The 20,830-nt window shown below is 36.4% G+C and overlaps 1 protein-coding gene across 4 annotated transcripts in view; it reads right to left on the reverse strand.

Moving 5' to 3' along the window:
* Positions 1–5,854: 5,854 nt before the first annotated feature.
* The window catches only part of VGLL3 (vestigial like family member 3), a 55,410-nt gene continuing 40,434 nt past the window's right edge, over positions 5,855–20,830 (reverse strand). The window contains exons 4-5 of one of the 4 annotated variants that reach the window (XM_049628008.1): positions 19,154–19,190; positions 5,855–7,040 (exon numbers count right to left, since the gene is read on the reverse strand). In XM_049628008.1, the coding sequence (XP_049483965.1) occupies positions 7,001–7,040; positions 19,154–19,190 (77 nt within the window). In that variant the 3' untranslated portion in view covers positions 5,855–7,000. Of the gene's footprint in view, positions 7,041–9,254; positions 19,191–20,830 lie in introns of those variants that run through there. The other 3 variants (XM_049628006.1, XR_007457219.1, XR_007457218.1) reach the window with 3 other exon arrangements.

Raw genomic sequence — 20,830 nt, forward strand, 5'->3', positions numbered from 1 at the left:
CAGCTACTTCAAGGACTGAGCTGAAATGACCACATTGACCCTTTCAAGTCTGACAGATAAGAAAGCAGAAAATTAGATATTCTCTCCTATTTTATAGATCCTGAGCTCCTGTGAAATGAATTCATGTCTGAATCATTTTTCTCTACTGAGAACTGACCTCAAGGATCAACAAACAGCAGGAGCAGCTTTAATTCCACAGACTCCCCACATAACATGCGCTAATGGTACCATGTCTTTGGTGCTCGAAGGCTATGTTATTTAACCTTATAAGTATGTTGTTCTTGCCCTCAGCCTGCACCTCAGATGGTCAAGTTCATCACCTACTGGGGTGATCAAACCAACATTTCTGAAGGATCTAAGTTCCTGGGCCCTGTCTTTGTAGGTTTTATGTTCTCTTTCATCGATCTTACTATGAAATATGGAATTAATAAGATACATCCTAAGAATCCCCTGAATTCCAAACATATTTCTTACCACAATTGCTAGCAATCTATTTTCCCCTTGTTTTGTAACCATCCTCCATACCCTTTGGTTCAGTAGCATGAAGAGCTCAAAATAGCGAGGTGTCAGCCTCCACTCTCAGTTTAATAAAACAACTTATATCCCTTGGTAAAACTGTTCCATCATTAGGGACTGAGATTACAGCAAAGCAGCACTCAAATCTGCAGGAAGGTAAAGCCAAAACTTGCAATGTGGATTGTTTATTGCAAAGGAGTCACAACAATGCACTGTGAGGGATGCATGTGCTTATAGTGTACATAGAGAGTTTATTAGAGAAGCATATAGCATTTATTGGGGGATAGCTCACAATGGAGAAGTGGTACCAGCATACACTGCCTCCAGAACTTAGGAGCTTCTTCTGAACTCCACATCTTAGGCAGGGTAGAGATGGCCTGAATGTATCCTGATTACTGATCCACCAAAGGGGATCTGCCAAGATAGAAGGCTAGAAGAGCAACCGAGATCATGCCAAGACAGCAAATGAGTCCCAAGCCCACACTGCATTGCACATTCACAGGTTAGACTAAGAAGAGATAGGAAAAACCAAACTAGACTAAGAAACAAAAAATATGTCAAGTTATCTCTGGGCCCAAGTACAATGCCATAGAGAATTCATTAAAATGACTCCAGTCTGCATGCTGAGTACCCTGAGAAAGTCTTGCATGCCAGGAATGCATACATAAATTAAAACCCTTCTTGTTTCTCTGTAGGCTTTTAGTACTACTCAGTCAGCTCTCTGCTAAGATACCAAAAAGGGAGAGAAAAGGAGCCTCTGGTTCATCTAGATTTATCTCTTATCAGGTTTATAAATGTACTAGTGAGAAGGGTTACTCCTACTTCCTTTAGTTCTCACACTAGTGTCATCTGACTATGGAAAAGATAGGACCACATATTAGTCAGTGTTTCAAAGAAAGTTCAGCAAACTTTGTAAGACAGTGAAACCAACCTCAGATGATGTTGTCCAGGTGGCCCCAAGATGGAATCTTTAGCCATTCCACTATTCTACTAGGTCGGTCGGTACTTGAGTTAAGATGGATGTGGATTATTGCCCTCTTCTCGGACTGTGAAATGGGTTTCTCAGTTAGAAGCAGTGAGGTGTGGGATGCTGTAAGATACATCCTAAGAATTGCATGGATGCAATCTGTAATTGCATGGATGTTTGTGCTGGAGGAAGAAGCAAGGTGCATGGCTAGGGCAAATCCACTTGTGAAATATGCATCTATTTTTATGAAAATAAATTTTGCTCCCCAAGAGTCATTTCTTCTTCTGAGAGATACATTGTACCAATTATAGCAACGTGCCTTTCACCTTAGAGAGAATATTCCAACATGCTTTTAGAAATGTCGCTGATAGGGCAGAAGCTAGGGTTTCCATCTCCTTGATTTCCTACTCCCTATACACAAATAACATCCTAGGTTTTTAGGTTATTCTTGCTACTCCTTCCTTACCAGACTCAATCTGTATCGATGCCATGGACTAGCAGAATATTCTGAGGAATATCCTGATCAAGGTCTTGAAGACTTTATTATAAACAGAAAACAGGAAAATTAAAAAGCTTTAAGATACAGTAGTGTCTGTATCTTATGTATTTATACATCCAGTGTGCTGATGTCCCTGACAGGTGAAATTCTGTTAATCCTTGCAAATTATTATGGAGAATAAAAAGAATAAATGTTCCTGCTTCCAGGAACTAATATATAGCCCTTCTTATAACAGCCACTGCAGGGATTCTGTCATTTTCTTAATCTACTTTACCCAACTATGTGATCAGGAACTGGGACAATAACCAAAGGATGGACCATGGATTTCCTAGGCTCACTTTGAGACAGACTGGAGCCAAAACTATTCACCAGCCAACTTCCATAGGCTTCAGTGAACCATGGTGCCATTTGAAGTCTATGGGGATTAGTGTCAACTCAGGAGTCTGTGCCCGGGATTTCTCCCTTTCTCTAGTGAAGAGTGACAGGAAAAATGGCTAACTACCATATCAGGGGAAAATAGAGAAATATTTAAAGTCTGTTTACATGACAGTGTTGCAAGGCCTTTCTCAAGGGGGACCCGGTCTTTCCTTCAATCGAGCGGCTCAGGTTTACAGAGTACCTTGGGTGGAGGAGTTGGGTAAGAGGCCATGACTTAAGGCAGTGACTCATGTAAGATTTCCACTCCACAAATTTCCTGTAATATAGGTCAAGTGGTATTTTATGATTATTTATTTTGTTCCTGGGACTCTGTAATCTATTAGCCATGTCCCAGATCCCTAGCAGTTAAAACACTCTGAAAGGCAGTCCATCCCTACAGCCAGTTATGATAATTGGACTGTTCTTATCTCTGATGGTTAAGTATTGCCACCTGGACTTTGTTGTTCTGGGATCCCACAATTCCCATTAAAATCATGTAGACTACGTCAAGGGTGGCAACTCCCACCATTATCCCCAATCTACCAATGACAGCCAGCACCAAGTTTTCAAGGATTCTGCTATTTGCCTCATAACACATTTCTCAATGCCCCAGGGATAGAAGTGTTTTCTGTAACTTTCAGGCAACATTGTCAAAAGGAGAGAAAGTAAGTTGCACATAATAATTTTATTCTAGCATTATCAAATTTGTAATTCTGTTGGATTCCTTCCTTTAAATAATTGCAGGAAAGTTCTGGCATCCTGACTTCATTAAACCTAGCCCCTTGGGAATCCATGCTTTAGTCAGTCAACCAAGCAAATTGTTAGAGCCAGCCAGTCAAGGTAGTACATTATCCAGTATCCAACAGATACAGCCAACCTAACTTTCTATTCCATCATCTTGATTTACTATTTAAATATGGATAGATGCTTCCAGGAACTAATATATAGCCCTTCTTATCATAACAGCCACTGCAGGGATTCTGTCATTTTCTTAATCTACTTTACTCAACTATGTGATCAGGAACTGGGACAATAACCAAAGATGGACCATGGATTCCCTAGGCTCACTTTGAGATAGACTGGAGCCAAAACTATTCACCAGCCAACTTCCATAAGCTTTCTATTCCATCAGGATCCATCCATGTACATGCTTCTCAGTTTCCAAATGGTACACATGAGCAAATTCTTTCAATCCCTGTGACATGTAGACTCTCTTCTCCCAAGATAACTAGTGGTTCTCCCCTGGGTCTTATTGGAACCTGACTCTAGTTTTGTCTAGAGGCAATGAAGTGTGATATGAGTAGATCTTGCAAGAAAGCTAGCATCCTCAGAAAGAGGAAAGGAGTGGGAGAACCTGGATGGCTCAGTTGGTTGGGCATCTGACTTTGGCTCAGGTCATAATCTGGCAGTTCATGGGTTCAAGCCCCACGTTGGGCTCTGTGCTGACAGCTTAGAGCCTGGAATCTGCTTCAGATTCTGTGTCTCCCTCTCTATTCACCTTCCCTGCTTGCACTATGTGTGTGTCTCTCTCTCAAAAATAAACATTTAAAACAATTAAAATTCAAAAAGAAAGAAGAAGTGAGTTGTTTCAGTGGTAAATGAATTTTGGGATTCAATTATGGAATTTATTTAATAATGGGAGTCCAGAGTTTTCAGCTTCATTTGAGAACACCTAAATTTTTCTGCTAATGTCTAAAAGGGAATCATTCCTTCCTCACTAAATCTCCAAACTGCACCTTTAGACTTCAGTCTTGATCATCAGCCATGCTTAGCCTTTGTCTATAATGAATAAAAACACTCACTTAAAGCTGTCATGAAGTTTTCTCCCTGTGTTTTAGCCTAAAGCCCAAAACCTTGAGTTGTTTTCTTGTCCCTCCCTTCCTTCCTTCCTCCCTCCCTCCCTTCTTTCCTTCCTTCCTCCCTCCCTCCCTTCCTTCCTTCCTTCCTTCCTCCCTCTCTCCCTCCCTTCCTTCCTTCCTTCCTTCCTTCCTTCCTTTCCTTTCCTTCCAAGCCCTTCAAGTGAAACCTCAAATACTTTTCTAACCTCTGCAATACTTGCAAACATCGACACAGCCACAGTGGCCAGGTTTAGTAGACTTAATTTCTTAGAGCCCTGATACTTCTGGTGGTTGTGATGTTACTGAATACCATAGATTACTAAAATCCCTCTTTCTGCCTAGATGGGGGCCATTTCTACACTCATGCTCTAACATGTAAACTCTATGCTACAATCCTTTGTAGAGTATTTGTTTTCTGGGACCATTCTTTATAGGCAAAAACGTTACTGCCACATTCCAACCAGGTCAATAAAAACCATTCTGAGTACTTAAAATCGCAAATTCAATTTTGGAACATGGTTACACAGTAATGGAAAAGCTAAGGAGATGGTGAAGCAAACCAGAGAATAGCAATATCAGGAAGTCACTTCCATGCAGAGAGGCAAAAAGTAGAAGAAATATTAAGGGAGTCAGGAGCCTGGGTACCTGGCAGGAGCTAGGAATATAGCAGGAGCTGAAGCTACAGAGGAACCATAGTCATTTCTGGAGACACAGCTGCTACGAGATGTTGTCAAATTTGTGCTAGAGGGGAGCCTGGGTGGCTCAGTGGGTTAAGTGTCCAACTTTGGCTCAGGTCATGATCTCATGGTTCGTGGGTTGGAGCCCCGCATGGGGCTCTGTGCTGACAGTTCAGAGCCTGGAGTCTGCTTCAGATTCTGTGTCTCCCTTTCTCTCTCTGCCCCTCCCCCGTTTATGCTCTCTCTGTCTCAAAAAAAAAAAAAAAATGTGCATAGAGAAGGAGGCGGCAAATTATCCTGGCTTCTCCCTACCTACTGGTTTCATGTTTCAATCTCCTGTCAGTGCCAACGTCAATACTCCTATGACATCCAGTGGAACACTGAAGGGTCTAGGAAGAGATCTGAGAGCAAACAGACATGCAAAAAAATAAATGTGGTTGCCCTTTCTAGAACTGAGTGATTTGCCTAGAGGGAGAAACTATTCTTTCTTCCACCTCAGGGTGGACTGACTGTGCTGACCACACAAAGCAAAAACCACTGCCCAGTAAGGAGCACATCAGGTCCCATGTATGCAACCCATATATAATATGTTTAGTAGGGGGGTGAAAATTGGCCAAGGATATGTTAGGATATTTACTAGGGGTAAGAAATTGAGGATAAACCAGTATTTACTTACAGAAATGAAGGACATAAAATAAGATTAGTATGGCAAAATTATTGCTAGAAGGCGATGTGATTGAGATCCAAACACATGGTACCCCCAGACTAATGAGGTTGAACATATTTTTAGGGAACAGGGACTGAGTCCATTTAACTCATTTTATCCAACATGAGAGATGGCTTCCTGAAGAGATTCAGATTATGATGATAAATTTTTCTTCTTGATGACGTGTGAATGGCTATAGGTATTGGACACAAGGAAATTCCATCAATGAATGTTTATTGATATTGAAATATATTCAATCATTAGTCTTCCAGTGGAAATCATAGAAGCTAAGGTAGTTTGTTAAAATTAAACTGGACACATTGCAAGGATTTTGTTTTTTAAACCAGTCAGAGCTAACTGAGTAGGGGGTAAGGAGAGATAACCTGTTACGTCTTTAATAATATATGTCTGTAACTTTGTCTACTGTGTTGGACATAATTAGTAATAAGAATGCTGTAAGCGAATTTTTTTTGATTTCTACATTTCTATTTTCCACAGCTGACTAATTCAAACCAGGACATGGAACACATGGGATGAGCAAAAAGTCTAAATTATACACAGGTTTGAACATTGGCTCCTTGAGGAATAAATTGTGTTAGAAATACAAATTCCAGAATGTCTAATTTCTAAAGGAGTTGTGTCTCTCTCTCTTTTTTTTTAAATCTTCAGATTATATAAATGTCAATGGCATTTGTTACAAAGAGATTCTTTGGAATTTTTGTTCCACTCTGTACAATAATATCATGATCGAATTTTTTTATAGCTCAGACTTACATTGACATCTGAAGAAGTTGTCAAATAATCTTTTCCAATTAGGTTATTCTTTCCAAAGTATTTCAGCTCCAGGAAAATTTTAATTCTGATGCCTAAATAGGTTAAAGTATTATATTTAAAGAAAATACATGGAGAATCACAGAACTTTTAGAACTAGAAGAAGCCTTAAAGACTGTCTAGTTTTAATGCCTTTGTTTTACAGATGAGAAAACACACCAAGGACATTTAATGATTTTTCCAGAAACACATAGCTTGTTAATGACAGAACTATGTCAGAAATCTGCCCCCCCCCCCCACCAGGTAATCTAAGAAAGCATTCTTTGCTTCATTACGTAGTAAGACCATGTTATATAGTTCTGGTTCATGGTCATGAATAGTTTCAAACATCATATAGTCTTTTTTTATCCTTAAGAAACAAGACTGTTTTTTCCAGGAGGTAATTCATTCCTCACTGTTCTCAGCTTCAGGTTATTTTCACATAAATTCTTCAGTCCAGTCATCTTTTAAACCATTTTCTCCTTGTTTGTCTATGTTGAATAACTTCCAAAAAAATTCAGCCGTTTCTTCTGTCTCTTTCAAACTGAAGCCTTTTTAAATCTTGGTTATTCAGTATGGAACTCTTATCATCTTATCATAGTTTAATGTACTGTAATAGATAGGAATCAGAAAATTAACAAAGTGAAGCCACATATCAGTGCTCTTGTAAGTAGGACTTTTGTTGTTGTTGTTTCTTTTCCTTTTTTTTTTTTTTTTACCATGGGAGACAAGTTGAAGAGGCCTGTGCATAGGCAAATTTTCCCTAAGCTAATGAGGATAAAGCTTCTGAGCCTCTTATTGGCATAGGCCACCTTCCAAAGCTCTGAGATTTAATCCTAGCATCCATATTGACATAAGTTATGCAAACTGAAAAAAAATATAAGCTATTTTAACCACAATCATATAAAATCACTCTCTCTTTCACTCAGGTGTCCCTTCTGAGTGTTCCCTTTGTGGGGTGGTAAGGATCAAGCTAAGGCAAAATTGAGTTGGTAGATACATATAGGTAGGATTTGGATTTAGTGGGATATGTTTATACCATTCCCAAACACTTCTAGGTATAATTAAGAAATCATGTCCCAGTGAGCAAACGGTGTCTAGAAATACTACAGACCCCTACTACATTGTTTCAAGAGGGGCTAAGAACATATCACTCTATGAACAGAACCTACCTTTTCTACCACTAAATATAAGAAGGTAAAGACACATGTTTGAAATGTACTGAAGTTAAAATGAAGGTAAATGTGCTAACTGTTGGAGGAGTAGCATGTTACGTTATACATGTACCTAAGCAGGTAGTTAATACAAATTTACATGATGTTTCTGAATTTTGTGTTTATGGTATTCATTAGATTTTCAAAGTTCATTGTCATTTCCCATTCTAAATAAATACTTTCATGATTTATTATGCCTTTGTATCTTCTTAAAAAGCTCCCCTCTGTATAAACCTTTTATAGGTTTCAGATCCTAGATCAGCCCTTGGGTGATTAACTTGCCAAAGTTAATCCATTCTGCCTTCAGAATAGCCTGATCCTGGCTCACTCCAGAAGATAAAATTCAGTGGGGCTAGGGCAGGAGAGATCTATTATAAGCAACCAAAGAAGTCAAAACAGGTAAAAACTTCTGGGAAGTGCAATAAAGATCAACATCAGAGAGTATGAATTCTATTGACAAATCTAAGGGGATCATCATGGAGCCAGGAAACATAGACAAGTTCAGAAGCCTCACAGGCCTAGACATACAGCAGAGAGCAAGCAGCAGTGGTTGCATCTAAGAATGTGTCCACGAAAAAGCTGGCTTTTTTAAAACTAGTTTTTTCTTTTAATATTTATTTATTTTGAGAGAGAGTGAGCAAGTGGGCGAGGGTCAGAGAGAGAGGGAGAGAGGGAATCTCAAGCAGGCTCCATGTTGTCAGTGCAGAGCCTGATGTGAGGCTCGATCCCATGAACCATGAGATCATGTCCCCAGCCAAAACCAAGAGTCAGACACTTAATTGACTGAGGCACTCAGGTGCCCCAAGACTTGTTTTTATGAATGGGCACTGCCTAATAGGAAGGTAATTGGCCTATTTCAAATAGTCAATACAGACACTATATCTATTATCAACTATCTAGATTAAGAGATTTAACATCCATATGACTTCAGACAAGGGCTCCCAGGAATTGAAATCATTACTTCACTTTACTTGTATGAATATTATTAGCATATTTAGTTGACCCTGTAGAAAAAGTAAATGAAGGAAAAATATGTTACATACACATACACATACACACATTAAGTTCTGGGGTTCCAGGAGTAGAAAGATTTCTACTACTCCATTTTCATAGGATAGGATTTGTAGAAAGAAGTTGGCTAAGAAATTATTAAAATATGCTCACAGCAAATGCATTCATAGATGTGACAATAGCAAAAACCTTAGAGGGTAGTGTGGTGGTGTAAGATTCTTTTTTTCTTTTTTGGTTAAATCTGAGTTTGAGGGGAACCTGGGTGGCTCAGTCGGTTAAGCATCTGACTTCACCTCAGGTCATGATCTCACGGTTTGTGGGTTCAAGCCCCATGTTGGGGTCTGTGCTGACAGCTCAGAGCCCGGAGCTGTTTTGGATTCTGTCTCTCCCTCTCTCTCAAAAGTAAATAAACATTACAAAAAAAAAAAAAAAATCCAGGTTTGAATCCTCACTCTGTCACTTGAAGTCAAGTGCTCTTGGGCTGTCTTAACTGATTTCCTAAATTCCTAAGTTTAGGAATTACTAAAAAATTACTAAACTTACTAAATTACTAAAAAATAAGCTTAATAAAAAGAAAAGCCATAGTATTTACTTAGTGGTAAATGATTTATAGACTTTATTTAATTCCTTTAACAATTCTATGAAGTAGTTACTTTGCACATCTTCATTTTACAGACGAATACACTGAGACTTAAAGGGGTTAAGGAAATTGTCCAAGGACATCAGCTTCTGAGTTGCATCACTAAACATTAAATCCTCATGTTTTTTTATATTGCAAACTTCCTCTCAAATAATACTCTCTACATATTGCTATTTGTGATATTTCCTTAACATAAATTCATGTAATGTTCATGGTATATAGAAGAGTTTTAATAAATATCAGTTCCTCTTTGTATCTGTGCAGTACTTTTACTTTTCTCAAAGCAGTTTACATTTATTTCATCTGATCTTTTACATTACTGATAAGGAAACTGACCAAATGCTATCAACAAATTACCAGTAGAACTGCTCTGAGGACCCAGGGTTTCTCATTTCATATTTGTCATCTTCTCCTCTCCATCCTGTTAAAATGATGCATTATGAGAAGAGACCTTCATTTTTAACTTTTCTTGGGTCCTCCCTTCCTCTTTTAGGCTGTAGGCAGAAAGCCGTATGTGCTTATTTTCATAAATGAATGAGTGCCTTGATTTTATGGAAACTGATAGCACACATTTAAAATGATTACTCTGTGTTCTTTAGGATCATCATAGGAAGGCCACTCTCAACCAGACATTCCCTCTCCTTGCAAGGACAAGCCTTAATGGAATCTGGTCTGCAGAGTGTCTGGGCTGTGTGCAAGGCTGGTGTCAGAGCAAGTGCAAGCAAGTTCATGGAGCTCAGCCTTTACAACATCCTGTAACTCAAACAGTCCTTCAAGGCACCACCCACCTTTTCCAGGGGGAATCTGTTGAAATGATTCTCTTGGAAGCAGCATGGAAATGGGGGTGGGGGTGGTGGTGTTAAGTATGTGTTTTTGTATGTGGATGGGTGAGTGGGTGGAGAGAGGGGTAGGACGGTGAGGGAGATGAGAAGCTAAGATGGAAAAAACAACCATCACTGCCACCAAAATATTCTGCTCAAGGATGAGGGAGTACATACACCCTACAGCTGTTAGCACTGTTCAGCATATTTTGCATATTTGCATATACCAAGTATTTCCAAACAGCCTTGTGTTTGTTTTAAAATCCCACACGAAGATGTCTGGTAAAGCTGTCACTGGAAAGCTTATTTTCTTGGTGATGTTTGCAAAACTGTTTTTAAAATTCTGTATATACATCATAAACCAAGCAGAAGAGTTAACTGTCATTACCAACATTATAATCTAGACTAGTCAGACGACATTCAGAGCAAAACACCCATGTTCTAAGGCCTTTAAAGAAAGCACCTGTTGGTTGAAGCCGATTTAAAAAAAAATTTTTTTTTTTGGTTCAATACAAAATGAAACATAGAACATCACCCAGTGATACATAGTTAGTATTGAAACTAGCAAAGTGTGATTTTCTTAATTGCTGTTGACTCTCTTCTTTGCTTTAGAAACATTTTCGGTTTTGTTTGTTTGTTTTGGCAAGGAACATGATTAATACTGGATGGATTTTGCATACAGCCATTTTCTTTAGGAAACATAAAACACAAAACCACACATAGCCCATTTGAAAAAACGTAGGAAACTTTCAGCAGAAGGAATGGGGTAGTTTAGAGCTATATTTTCCTTTTAGCAAGATCCACAAGAAAAGGATAGAGTATCGTGTTTAAAGGGGAACAGATTTTGTATTTTTTGGCAAGATAATAAATCCTCTGTTGCTATATTTGGCTCCCAGCAAATAGTCTCTTTTACAAGTGAGAAGCAAAGATCAATGCTGGTGTTCTTCATTCAGCCACAGCCAAACTTGGTGTGGAAAGTAAAACAGTTGTGTTTGAGTGTTATTTCTAAGACAGCCTAGCTCATTTATTGATCAACAGCATTCCAAAGCACAGGAACCTACTTTACACATTAAATGTATCAAAATATGTTTGCTTTCCATAACAGTTTTTCCACTGCTTAACTGATAACAGATGTAATGATTCAATCTGGACAAAAATGTAAAAGCTTTACCATGTCAATGTGGTCATATATAGATATTTTGTCAAATGTGTATAAGCAGGTCAAATGAGATGCTTGGAGACTTAGGACATCACAGGATGATCATGTTCCCAAAAAAAGGAAGCAAAACAATTAAATGGTAGTTGATTGTCCCCAGAGAAAACACACTTCAGCTAGGAAGAATCTGCACCAGATGTCCTTCTCTCCACCACCCCCCCACCCCCTGAGCGTTTGTCTGACATAAATACCACATAGCCCTTTAGATTCCAAGGCACTATAATAACCACGTGAAATGTTTGAAATAAGAACAGAAATTCCCTTTGTATGCAATTATTTAAGTGAATGAAGACGAATCCTACACAAACGACCATTGCGAACATGGAACAAGCCTTGCTAGTTTCAGTGATGTATTAAATACTCCCAGATTACAAGGCTGGTAAAAAATAAATAAATAAATAAATAAACTTAAATCTAATAATAATTGTGGTAGTAGAATAGTGCCCACCCCCCCAAAATACTCACATCCTAATCCTTAGAACCTGTGAATATGTTACCTTATATTTAAGGACTTTACAGATGCAATTAAATTAAGAACTCTGAGTTGAGGAGATTATCAAGGTAGAGCCAATGTAACTACAAATTTCTTTAAACATGTAAGAGAGAGGTGAAAGAGAGGGTCAGAATGATGCCTTGTGAGAAGGACTTGATGGCTAATGGCTTACAAGATGAAGAGGGGGCCTTTAGTCAAGGACTCTAGAAACTTGGAACAGCAAAGAAAGAGATTCTCCCTTAGGGCATCCAGAAGGAATGCAGCTGACACTGATTTTAGCCTGAGAGCAGTGCCAAATGTCTGACCTACCAAGTGGTTAAGATAATAAATTTGTTTGAAGATGTTAAGATTGTGGTAATTTTTACAGCAGCCATAGAAAACTCATAACACTAGTCTAGTCTAAATATAGCAACAATTAAGAATGCCAAATTATTTCACCTATAATGTTGGAGGGTCTACTGATTTAAACACTTATTTCTAGACTTTTGCACTTCCACATTAAAAATTCATTTAATAAGAAAGTAGACGCCATTGTAGGAAAACTCTAACTTCCTTCAAAAATATAGTCTTGGAATTTTCCTTTCTAGGTGTAGTTCTTCACTGTCAATGAACTGTAAGTTTTTGGTCGTGTGTGTGTGTGTGTGTGTGTGTGTTTGTGATTTTCCATACTACTTACAGCAAGTTCTGTATCAATAAGAGTAAAAACAAAACAACAAAATGTACTTTGTGCAAAGAGTCAATTGATAGCTTTAGAAGCATTGTATTAAAAAATTCACGGTGTGCCTGGGTGGCTCAGTTGGTTGTGTTCAACTCTTGATCCTGGCGCAGGTCATGATTTCACGGTTGGTTTGGTTGGTTCATGGGATCAAGCCCTGCCTTGGGTTCCAGACTAGCAACGTAGAGCCTGCTTGACATTGTCTCTCTCTCCCTCTCTCTCTTTCTCTCCCAAATAAGTAAACATTGAAAAAACTTCAGAAGCTTCCTGTTGTTATGTAATTTAGTACATTTCACTTGTTCTTCCATTATGAACACTTGTTTTATAACCCACTCTTCACTATTAACAACTTGGCCTTAGAAATTAACTTGGCCTTAGAAATTAACTTCATAAAAAAGACTCACTAATATTTAGCTTTAGTTTTCAAAGATATTTATAAACTCCTTAACTGGAGAAGAAGAAAACAGTGAGCTTGAGTTCATTTTCAAGAAAGGCAGACCAAACGAAAATGCTACATTAAAATATAAACATTAAATTCACATTAAATTATTTATTGAACAAATTGAAGGTGACAGTTTTTACTACAAAGTCCTCCATCATCTTATATCACTGACACATAGTTATGTGACCTGCATTTGAAGAGTGAATAGAAATATGAAAATGTCTCTTTCCACAATCCCAAGAAAAACAAACAAAAATTATGATTTCATAATGAGCTTGTAAACCCAAAAGTTTTATATTAAAGACTGACAACTAGGTAAGATTAGTTAATTTGTCTTTCTGGAAATGTAAAATTAAGATAGCATAAAATTGCTCATAAAACTCACAAGTCTGGAATTTCATTGTATTTCAATGTTGTAAGATAATATTTCTATTATTATTTTCAGTTTACCTAACCAAGTGACAAATATAGTCTTCTACACTATTTTTTATAAAAGTATTTCACCTTACCTAGATGTATATGATAAAAACAAATTAATCCACGTTTTCTCTTTCAATATATGCACTTTAAAATGAACAAAGAATTCACATGAAAACTCTTCCCTATATTGTACATCCAGAAAAATGAATGGAATAGTATTTTAAAATCATATATAATATCCAAGATTGTAAATATCCTAAGAAATTAAATCATGTGTGTAAATAATTATTCATTTTTGCCCTAGCCACAGCATAGAAAAAAAAAATGTACATCTCTACTAGTATAAAGAGATATCATTAGAAAAGTTCACATCTTATGCATACACCAAAAAAAAAAAACCCTAAAGAATCTTATATTCTAAAAGAGTTATTCTTAAGTCAAAATTTAGTAGTCCAGAAATTGTTAAAAAGGAAGCTACTTGATGGTGACTGTCCCTTTTCTAGAAGGTATCATTGTTTACTTACATAATTAGTTAATTCAATAGTATGCCTTGACCTTTAAAAGGACATTTACATATTATCGGATCAAGTTAATTTGCAATTTTGACTGAACATTAGTTTGATTAATTATTTGAAACTATAAAAATTTTTCAAACAAATAAAAAAGCATAATGGACAATAAAGGAAATAAGAAAATCAAGATATTTTAATAATAATGGCTATTTCTATACTTTGGGAAAGTATATAGGAGTAAATTCCAAGAGAGCACTAAAAGAGAAAAGCCTGAAAGTCTGTTCTGTGACCAATGTCCATGACCAAGTTACTAAGGTAATTAAAGCTATTGAGACCAAGGTTTCCTGGAAGGGCCCACCCATACCCCAATCTTCAATCATCCATTTTTTGTGTAGTTTATGTATTTATTTTCAACATACATCACTGAACTAAAACTATAACCTGATTTTTCTAAAATGACTTTAATAATACTTTTAGTACTTTAAAAATAAGAGATTTAAAGGGCTCTTAGGCCATGTTTTTAGAGAATAAAAGTAAATTTCTCAAAGAAGCCTTAAATTTTCTGAAAGATGTGTCTTTCATCCTGGAGGAAAGAAAAAACAAAACAAACAAAACAAAATGAAACTGGATCCTTAGGATCCTGTACGTTAAAATCAGCAGGCTGATTTCAGTGGTCTCATACAGTTTCTGCTTTTCTGCGGTCCTTATGTCTGCTGTGAAGGTGATCCATCACAGGGATTCTAACTGCCATCAATACCCCTTTGTAACTGCAATGGCTCAAGAGAACTCTTTCCATCTTCAATAACTGACACAGTGTCAACATCTGCTTCCAATAAAATTGTTTCTTTTTTTCTCAAGCAGAGTAAATCTGCTGAGATCGTAAAGGGTTTTCTTTTCCCTCCCCTTTTCATGCAAACGATCTTTTTCCACCATATTCTGCAATTTTTCCTCCAAGGCAAGTAAAAGAAAAAAAAATGGATAACTTCAAAAGAGATGTTTTTATTCCAGGTGCTAAGGAAGCCCAAAATGTAATTGAAAAATATAAACTTTGGTGATTTAATAAAGATGTTGCCTTGATTTGGGATCCTGGATGAATAAAACTTTGGAATATGTAAGAAAACTCACAGTTGGGGCTACATACCACTAAAAGGTTATTTTCTTTCATAAATGACACACTAAAGTAACAGAAATAATTAAGAAATTTACATTTATCTTCAACAAATAGTAGTGGGCAAAGATTCTCTTGCAACAATTTGTCATGAAAAAGTAGTCCTATATCTATTGGATTGCTGCAGAAATAGATATGGAAAGTATAGAGAAGGGACATTTGGGAGCTCAGTTTTATGACCTACTTACAAAATTGATAGACATTTGTGGTGCCTGTCATTTATTAAATAGCTATAATGAGACAGATATGATTGATCACATATATATGATATATATATCATACATATATCATATATATATATATATATATATATATATATATATATCATATAGATATCATTTCCACACTTCACAGCCTGCCAGTTAGGTATTATTATCTCACTTTCTTCATAAGATAAACCCCAAATCACACATATCTAACTGTGGCCAAGGCAGAATTCAGAGAATGACCTAATATACAAACCAATGATCTTTTCCATTAATTCATTCTACTTCTCTATTCATCCCCCAGTCAAAACTCCAGCATGTATACTTTCCTTTACCACCACTTAATGCCTCATTGACTTAATTTGGCAAATACAGTGTAACAAAGGGAGGGACACCCAGTAAGAAATAGAATTTAGTTTCTTAAAATATAGTTTCTGACTGCAACTTTAAATGACACATGTAACACTAAACCACAGAACAAATGCAAAAACTAGATAGATCCAGTCCTATTCTGCAAGTCTTAGAACAGGAATAGGAAAGATGGTTTGCAAAATGAATAATGAGCTCCTCAAGGGCATGTTTTACACCAGTGCCTAGAATTTGTTTTGTTTTGTTTTTGTTTTTTTTTTTTGTTTTTTTTTAAGGTTTGTTATAAAGTTCAAAGAACTAATTCCTCAATTATTTGCAAACCACTGGTTCTTATTTGCAACATTTGGAGCAACCCTGGGCATTTTTGCTTAAATAATAATGTAAATAATTTTAAGAAGAAAGAGAAAGAAGAAAAATTACAGATGAAAGTTAGGAAGGGGATGATTAACCTTCTTAAGAAACATTGATTTTTAAAATATTTAGAGGCTCTTTCAAATAAACGATGAGGGACAAAGTAGCCTGTTGAGATCCAACTCATGAGTTGTTCATTAACTTATGATAGTGTAGTGGCCAAAGCCTGGATTAGATGTCAAATAAATGAGATGATTTTATATGGTTTAGCTCACATCTTCCAAAACCTTGAATAAAGTCTAATTTTTAAAATAGTCAAAGGTGGAGTGGTTTCAAATGATTTAGGGAGGAAGCTGGTAGCCTCTTTAAAGCAGGTTAGAAGCCTATAAGTTCAACAGCATCGTTTTGATGTGAGGAAAGCAGAACCAGAGAGTGATAGCATTTTAAACTTAAGGTCAGAATATCATGCTAAATTACAACCCATTCTCTTTTATAACTTCTGGTGGTAAAGGTAAAATGATCATAACAAGGGGATGCCAGGCAATTATAGAGACATGCACTCTCTTTTCATTTAGACTTTGATCTATTCCTTATCTTGCAAGGATCTAATCCTTGCAATATGTCAATGATGTCTTTTCTCAACAGGAGACCTCACTTGCAAATCTTTCCTAGATACAGCAGAATTCAGGTCCCCAACTTTTCTTGGGCCCCAGAGCCAAGGAATGTTTCATCCTACATTCTACTGTGCACAATGTACCATCCTACAGTGGCACAGAACACAGTCCAAATTCAGGGTGAAGCTATCCAATTGTCTGCTCTCCTTTTGAATTCAATTCAATGGAGAAGAAGGAACGGAGCAGAGAGTTAATACTTTTCTTCTCCCTTAATTGGGAAAATCCAATTGCATGATCTGAATGAGTTGGAGTACAACACTGTTCTAAGAGAAACTGCAAAGGAAGTTAATAGGTTCCAAAGGAAGAGGAAGGAAATAAATAATCCCCAATGAGTCATCCCATGGGAACTGCTGAATACTTGTTTTTGAAAACTCAGGAGGACACAAGAGGAAACCAATTTTATAGATTCAATCAACTTCATGTTCCACAGATTGGACAAAGTACATACAACCATAACAAATCACAGATCAAAATATAGATAATTTAACTAAGCCACTCCCTAGAACTCAAAGTTCATGTCATTAGTAAGTGGAAAATTCCTTAAGTTTCAACCTCACATTAGGTAAAAATATGCATATTGTGTTAAGGAGAGTCTAGGTAAGAAGAAGCAATTTATGCAGTGATAAGAATACAAGAGAGTGTATAGATTTATAACTCACAGGAGGCACCAGGGAAGACAACCAATGTAAAAAACAGAGATAAGGGAATTACTTTAAATTATCTGTAAGAACCCTGCCTAGCTGAGCAAAGGTTGTGTTGTTCTTATAGCTAAAATCTTTACACACAAGATATACACAATTTAAAATGGAAAGTGGTATTTCACTAAACACTGTATTTCGTATTGGTGAAGACAAGGATGGGGGACATTTGAGAAACTTTTACCAAACTAAAACTTCTATATAGCCCTAACTCTTTAATGTGACCCATCTCTGGAAGCAGCTTTGAGAGAATGGACTTGAATCAAAAATCCTTAAAATATTACTAACTGCTACTTTTATAACCCTAATCTTTTCCCAATAGGGTCTTAATGATAGTTCCAACTTCACCTTATTTAGGTCCTGAGGGCCACGTCAAGTTGAATCCTGAGTTTTCATGAATAAATTTCAAATAATAAATGGCTAATTTATTACCCCAATTTAAGTAATTGTGGCATATTCTAATTTAAATTTCATTTTACCCTAAATCATTTTCTTAAAAAGAGTTCAATCAACTAAGACCAGATTTAAACAACCAAAAAAAGACTTGAAAAAAACCTATGTTTAAAATCACATATACAATATATTATTTTTCAATATATAATGATGAGTAACGTCAGAAATAGTCACTGAATTCAAGGCTTGTGCTGTGTCTAGTACCCTCCCAAATATTTTCCATTCAAAATATCTCGGAAAATAAAAACAAAAACAAACAAAAACATCCACTTAAAATATGACCTTAAAAATTGCCATGATTGAATAATTAGAAACAAGGAAACTAAGTCACTGGCAGTCAAAGGTAGCATGGGTTAATGTATTTTTTTTTCCAGTGGTTGGATACAAACCGGTTCCATTTATCAAAGTTGGATGGGCTAGAAAGACAATTATATACTCCAGGCAGTCTCTCCCTCTGACTGAAAGTTGATGCAAACTTTCTTCTTAGTCAAACTCCAAGTACTCTTTGGGACAAATCGAAGTAATGAAATATCCTTTCTTTAGTATGGTCATTAAAAAACTTCCTTTCCAATCTATACATATAACTCAAAGCTAAGTGAGCTAACATGGAATTAAATCTTCGCCGAGATTTAATGTAAAACAATACTATCTTGGCTTGGCTATGCTGCTACTTTTGTAAAAAGGAGGAACTATCAAACACTTGAGGTAACCTAGAAAGCACAGAGCATATCACAGACATTTTAAAGACAAGCATTTTTAACATTTTTGCCAGTGCTTCTCTGAAAGCAAGTTCTTTAAACAGAACTTACCAATTTTTACAATATTAAAAAAAATACATCCCTCAAAAATAGCCCATCAATGCTAAATCAAACTTTCTGTATTCTACAAAAATAGATACACATAGAGCTACAAAATTGTATTCCTGAAAGGATGAGCATTTTCACGTCTGGTTCATCTTTTCCTGACAAGATGGTTGGTTCAAAAAGGAAAAAGAAAAAAAAATCAGAATGAAACAAAAATTAAATCATGTATTGATAAAAGCAAGACCAAAAAAAAAAAAAAAAAAAAGATTTGCACAGTTGACAAAGGCTCAGATGAGGGGAAAAAAAAAAACAAATAAAAATGCTTTTCTTCAATGTCTAGGACCCACTCTGCTTTCTCAAGAAAAGGCTCCAAACCAAAGTTAGCTGGCTGACATTTCCTCTTCTTCTTCCATGTCTATTGTGTCCCACTGCAGAATGGGAAATCCTGGCAGCCTCTTTCCCAGTGGGCCCATGGATTCACACTTCAACCTGACTTGCTAATACTGTGTTTCAGTACCAGGGTGATTCCTTGCTCTTGTCTTGATGCTGCAGACCTAGAAAAGGTGACAGTGAGAAAAACGAAAAGCATTAGAACAGGAATCACTCAAAACTGGGCCTCATCTGCTAGACCAGAGCAGTGCTATTTGTGCAGTATCAATTCTTTACTGTGGTTTTCATTTTCTTGGAGTATAAATGAATAATCAATAAAATAAAATAATGTAAATGAAACCTTTTTACTTCTAATGTCAAAAGTTGCTGAAATTTGGAAAAAACAATGTAACTAATCTTTGGGGGAATTTAGGTAGCATCTCAGTTAATACTTTTCAGGAATAATAATGATACTTTTGAACTAAAATAGTAAATAAATTCTGGTGCTATTTTGAAATGTACTCCACATATTTTGTATTGCTACAAAATATGGTGAGCAATTAGACATGGTTAAAAGCTGGATCTAATATTGCCAGTAAAATAGACATAGTTGGTTCCCAGCTAATAGCACACACCTATATTGTTTTATAAGTTTACTTATTTTTTTCTCCAGAAAATATTTAACATGGCTTATAAAAATCTATAGTTCATAGCAAGAAAATATGATTTACAGATAAGTTTCTAAAAGTAGTAACAAAAGGAAAATAAGCGAACATGTATAGCTTCCAACTGAAAACTAAAATGAGTAGGAAGAAGTCTATCAAACAAGAAACAGAAAACGTGACTGATTTCGTTCTAATGGAGTCAGGTGACTAATTTCTGATATGGGCAATTAGCATAGCACCTTCAGCTTATACCCATTTGAAGTCACTTACCTCAGTTTCCTTTATTTTTGGCATAATCATTTGGAAGAATAAGACAGGGAACTGATTGCTCTTAAGTTGTTTAAAACCAAATACCAAAACATAAAGGAAGGCTATGGACTAAGCGGGTGGAAATGCAACAGCACTGCCGCTGGGAGAGTGCTCAGATCACAGGATTTTTTCTTGATCCTTGATCTAAAATTGTGTTAAGTCTGGGCTGGTTGTCAGACATTGAATGGTTAAATGAGCCAGTATGGTTCTAAATTATAATTGTTACTAAAATAGCTGCAGTGATTTCACTTCTTGTCCCTCCAATTTGTCAAAGAATTTCACAAAACAATGAGTGCCATTACAAAACAGTCAGTGATGGCAGACATTAAGACAATCTACAAAAAATACTACATAAAGGGAGAACAAACAGAAAAAGTCAAAGAAGCACCTCACAGAACCACAAGTCACTATCTAAATTCTACAGCACTTGCATACTGGGGAAAAAGCAACACTGGCTGAAAAAAGGTTAGTTCCATCTTAATTTTTTTTTTCTCATGTGACTAGTATTATGTTTAGATAGAGAGTCAATAGTTTTCCTTTCAAAAAAAAAAAGAGGAGAAAGAGAAGACGGGAAAAAAAGGGGGGAAGAAAGAAAAGGACTTTGGAGTATACCAATTCACTCTAAATTTGCTTTACTTGTTTTCAAATGAGCTTGTGGTCGGAATAATTTGCAACCTGACACAGTCTCTGTTTGGTGACTCTTATAATCTAAACCACCTTAACTGACAATCTGCTGACTGCATAAATATTTTTTTCATTATTGAAACGTCTCATCTTCTGTATGACTCAGTATTTCCACACTTGAAGACTCCATCAATCTATAGAATGTCAGCACGGCAAGTCATGAATAG

The sequence above is a fragment of the Panthera uncia genome, chromosome C2, assembly GCF_023721935.1.
Source record: "Panthera uncia isolate 11264 chromosome C2, Puncia_PCG_1.0, whole genome shotgun sequence".
Classification (NCBI taxonomy): domain Eukaryota; kingdom Metazoa; phylum Chordata; class Mammalia; order Carnivora; family Felidae; genus Panthera; species Panthera uncia.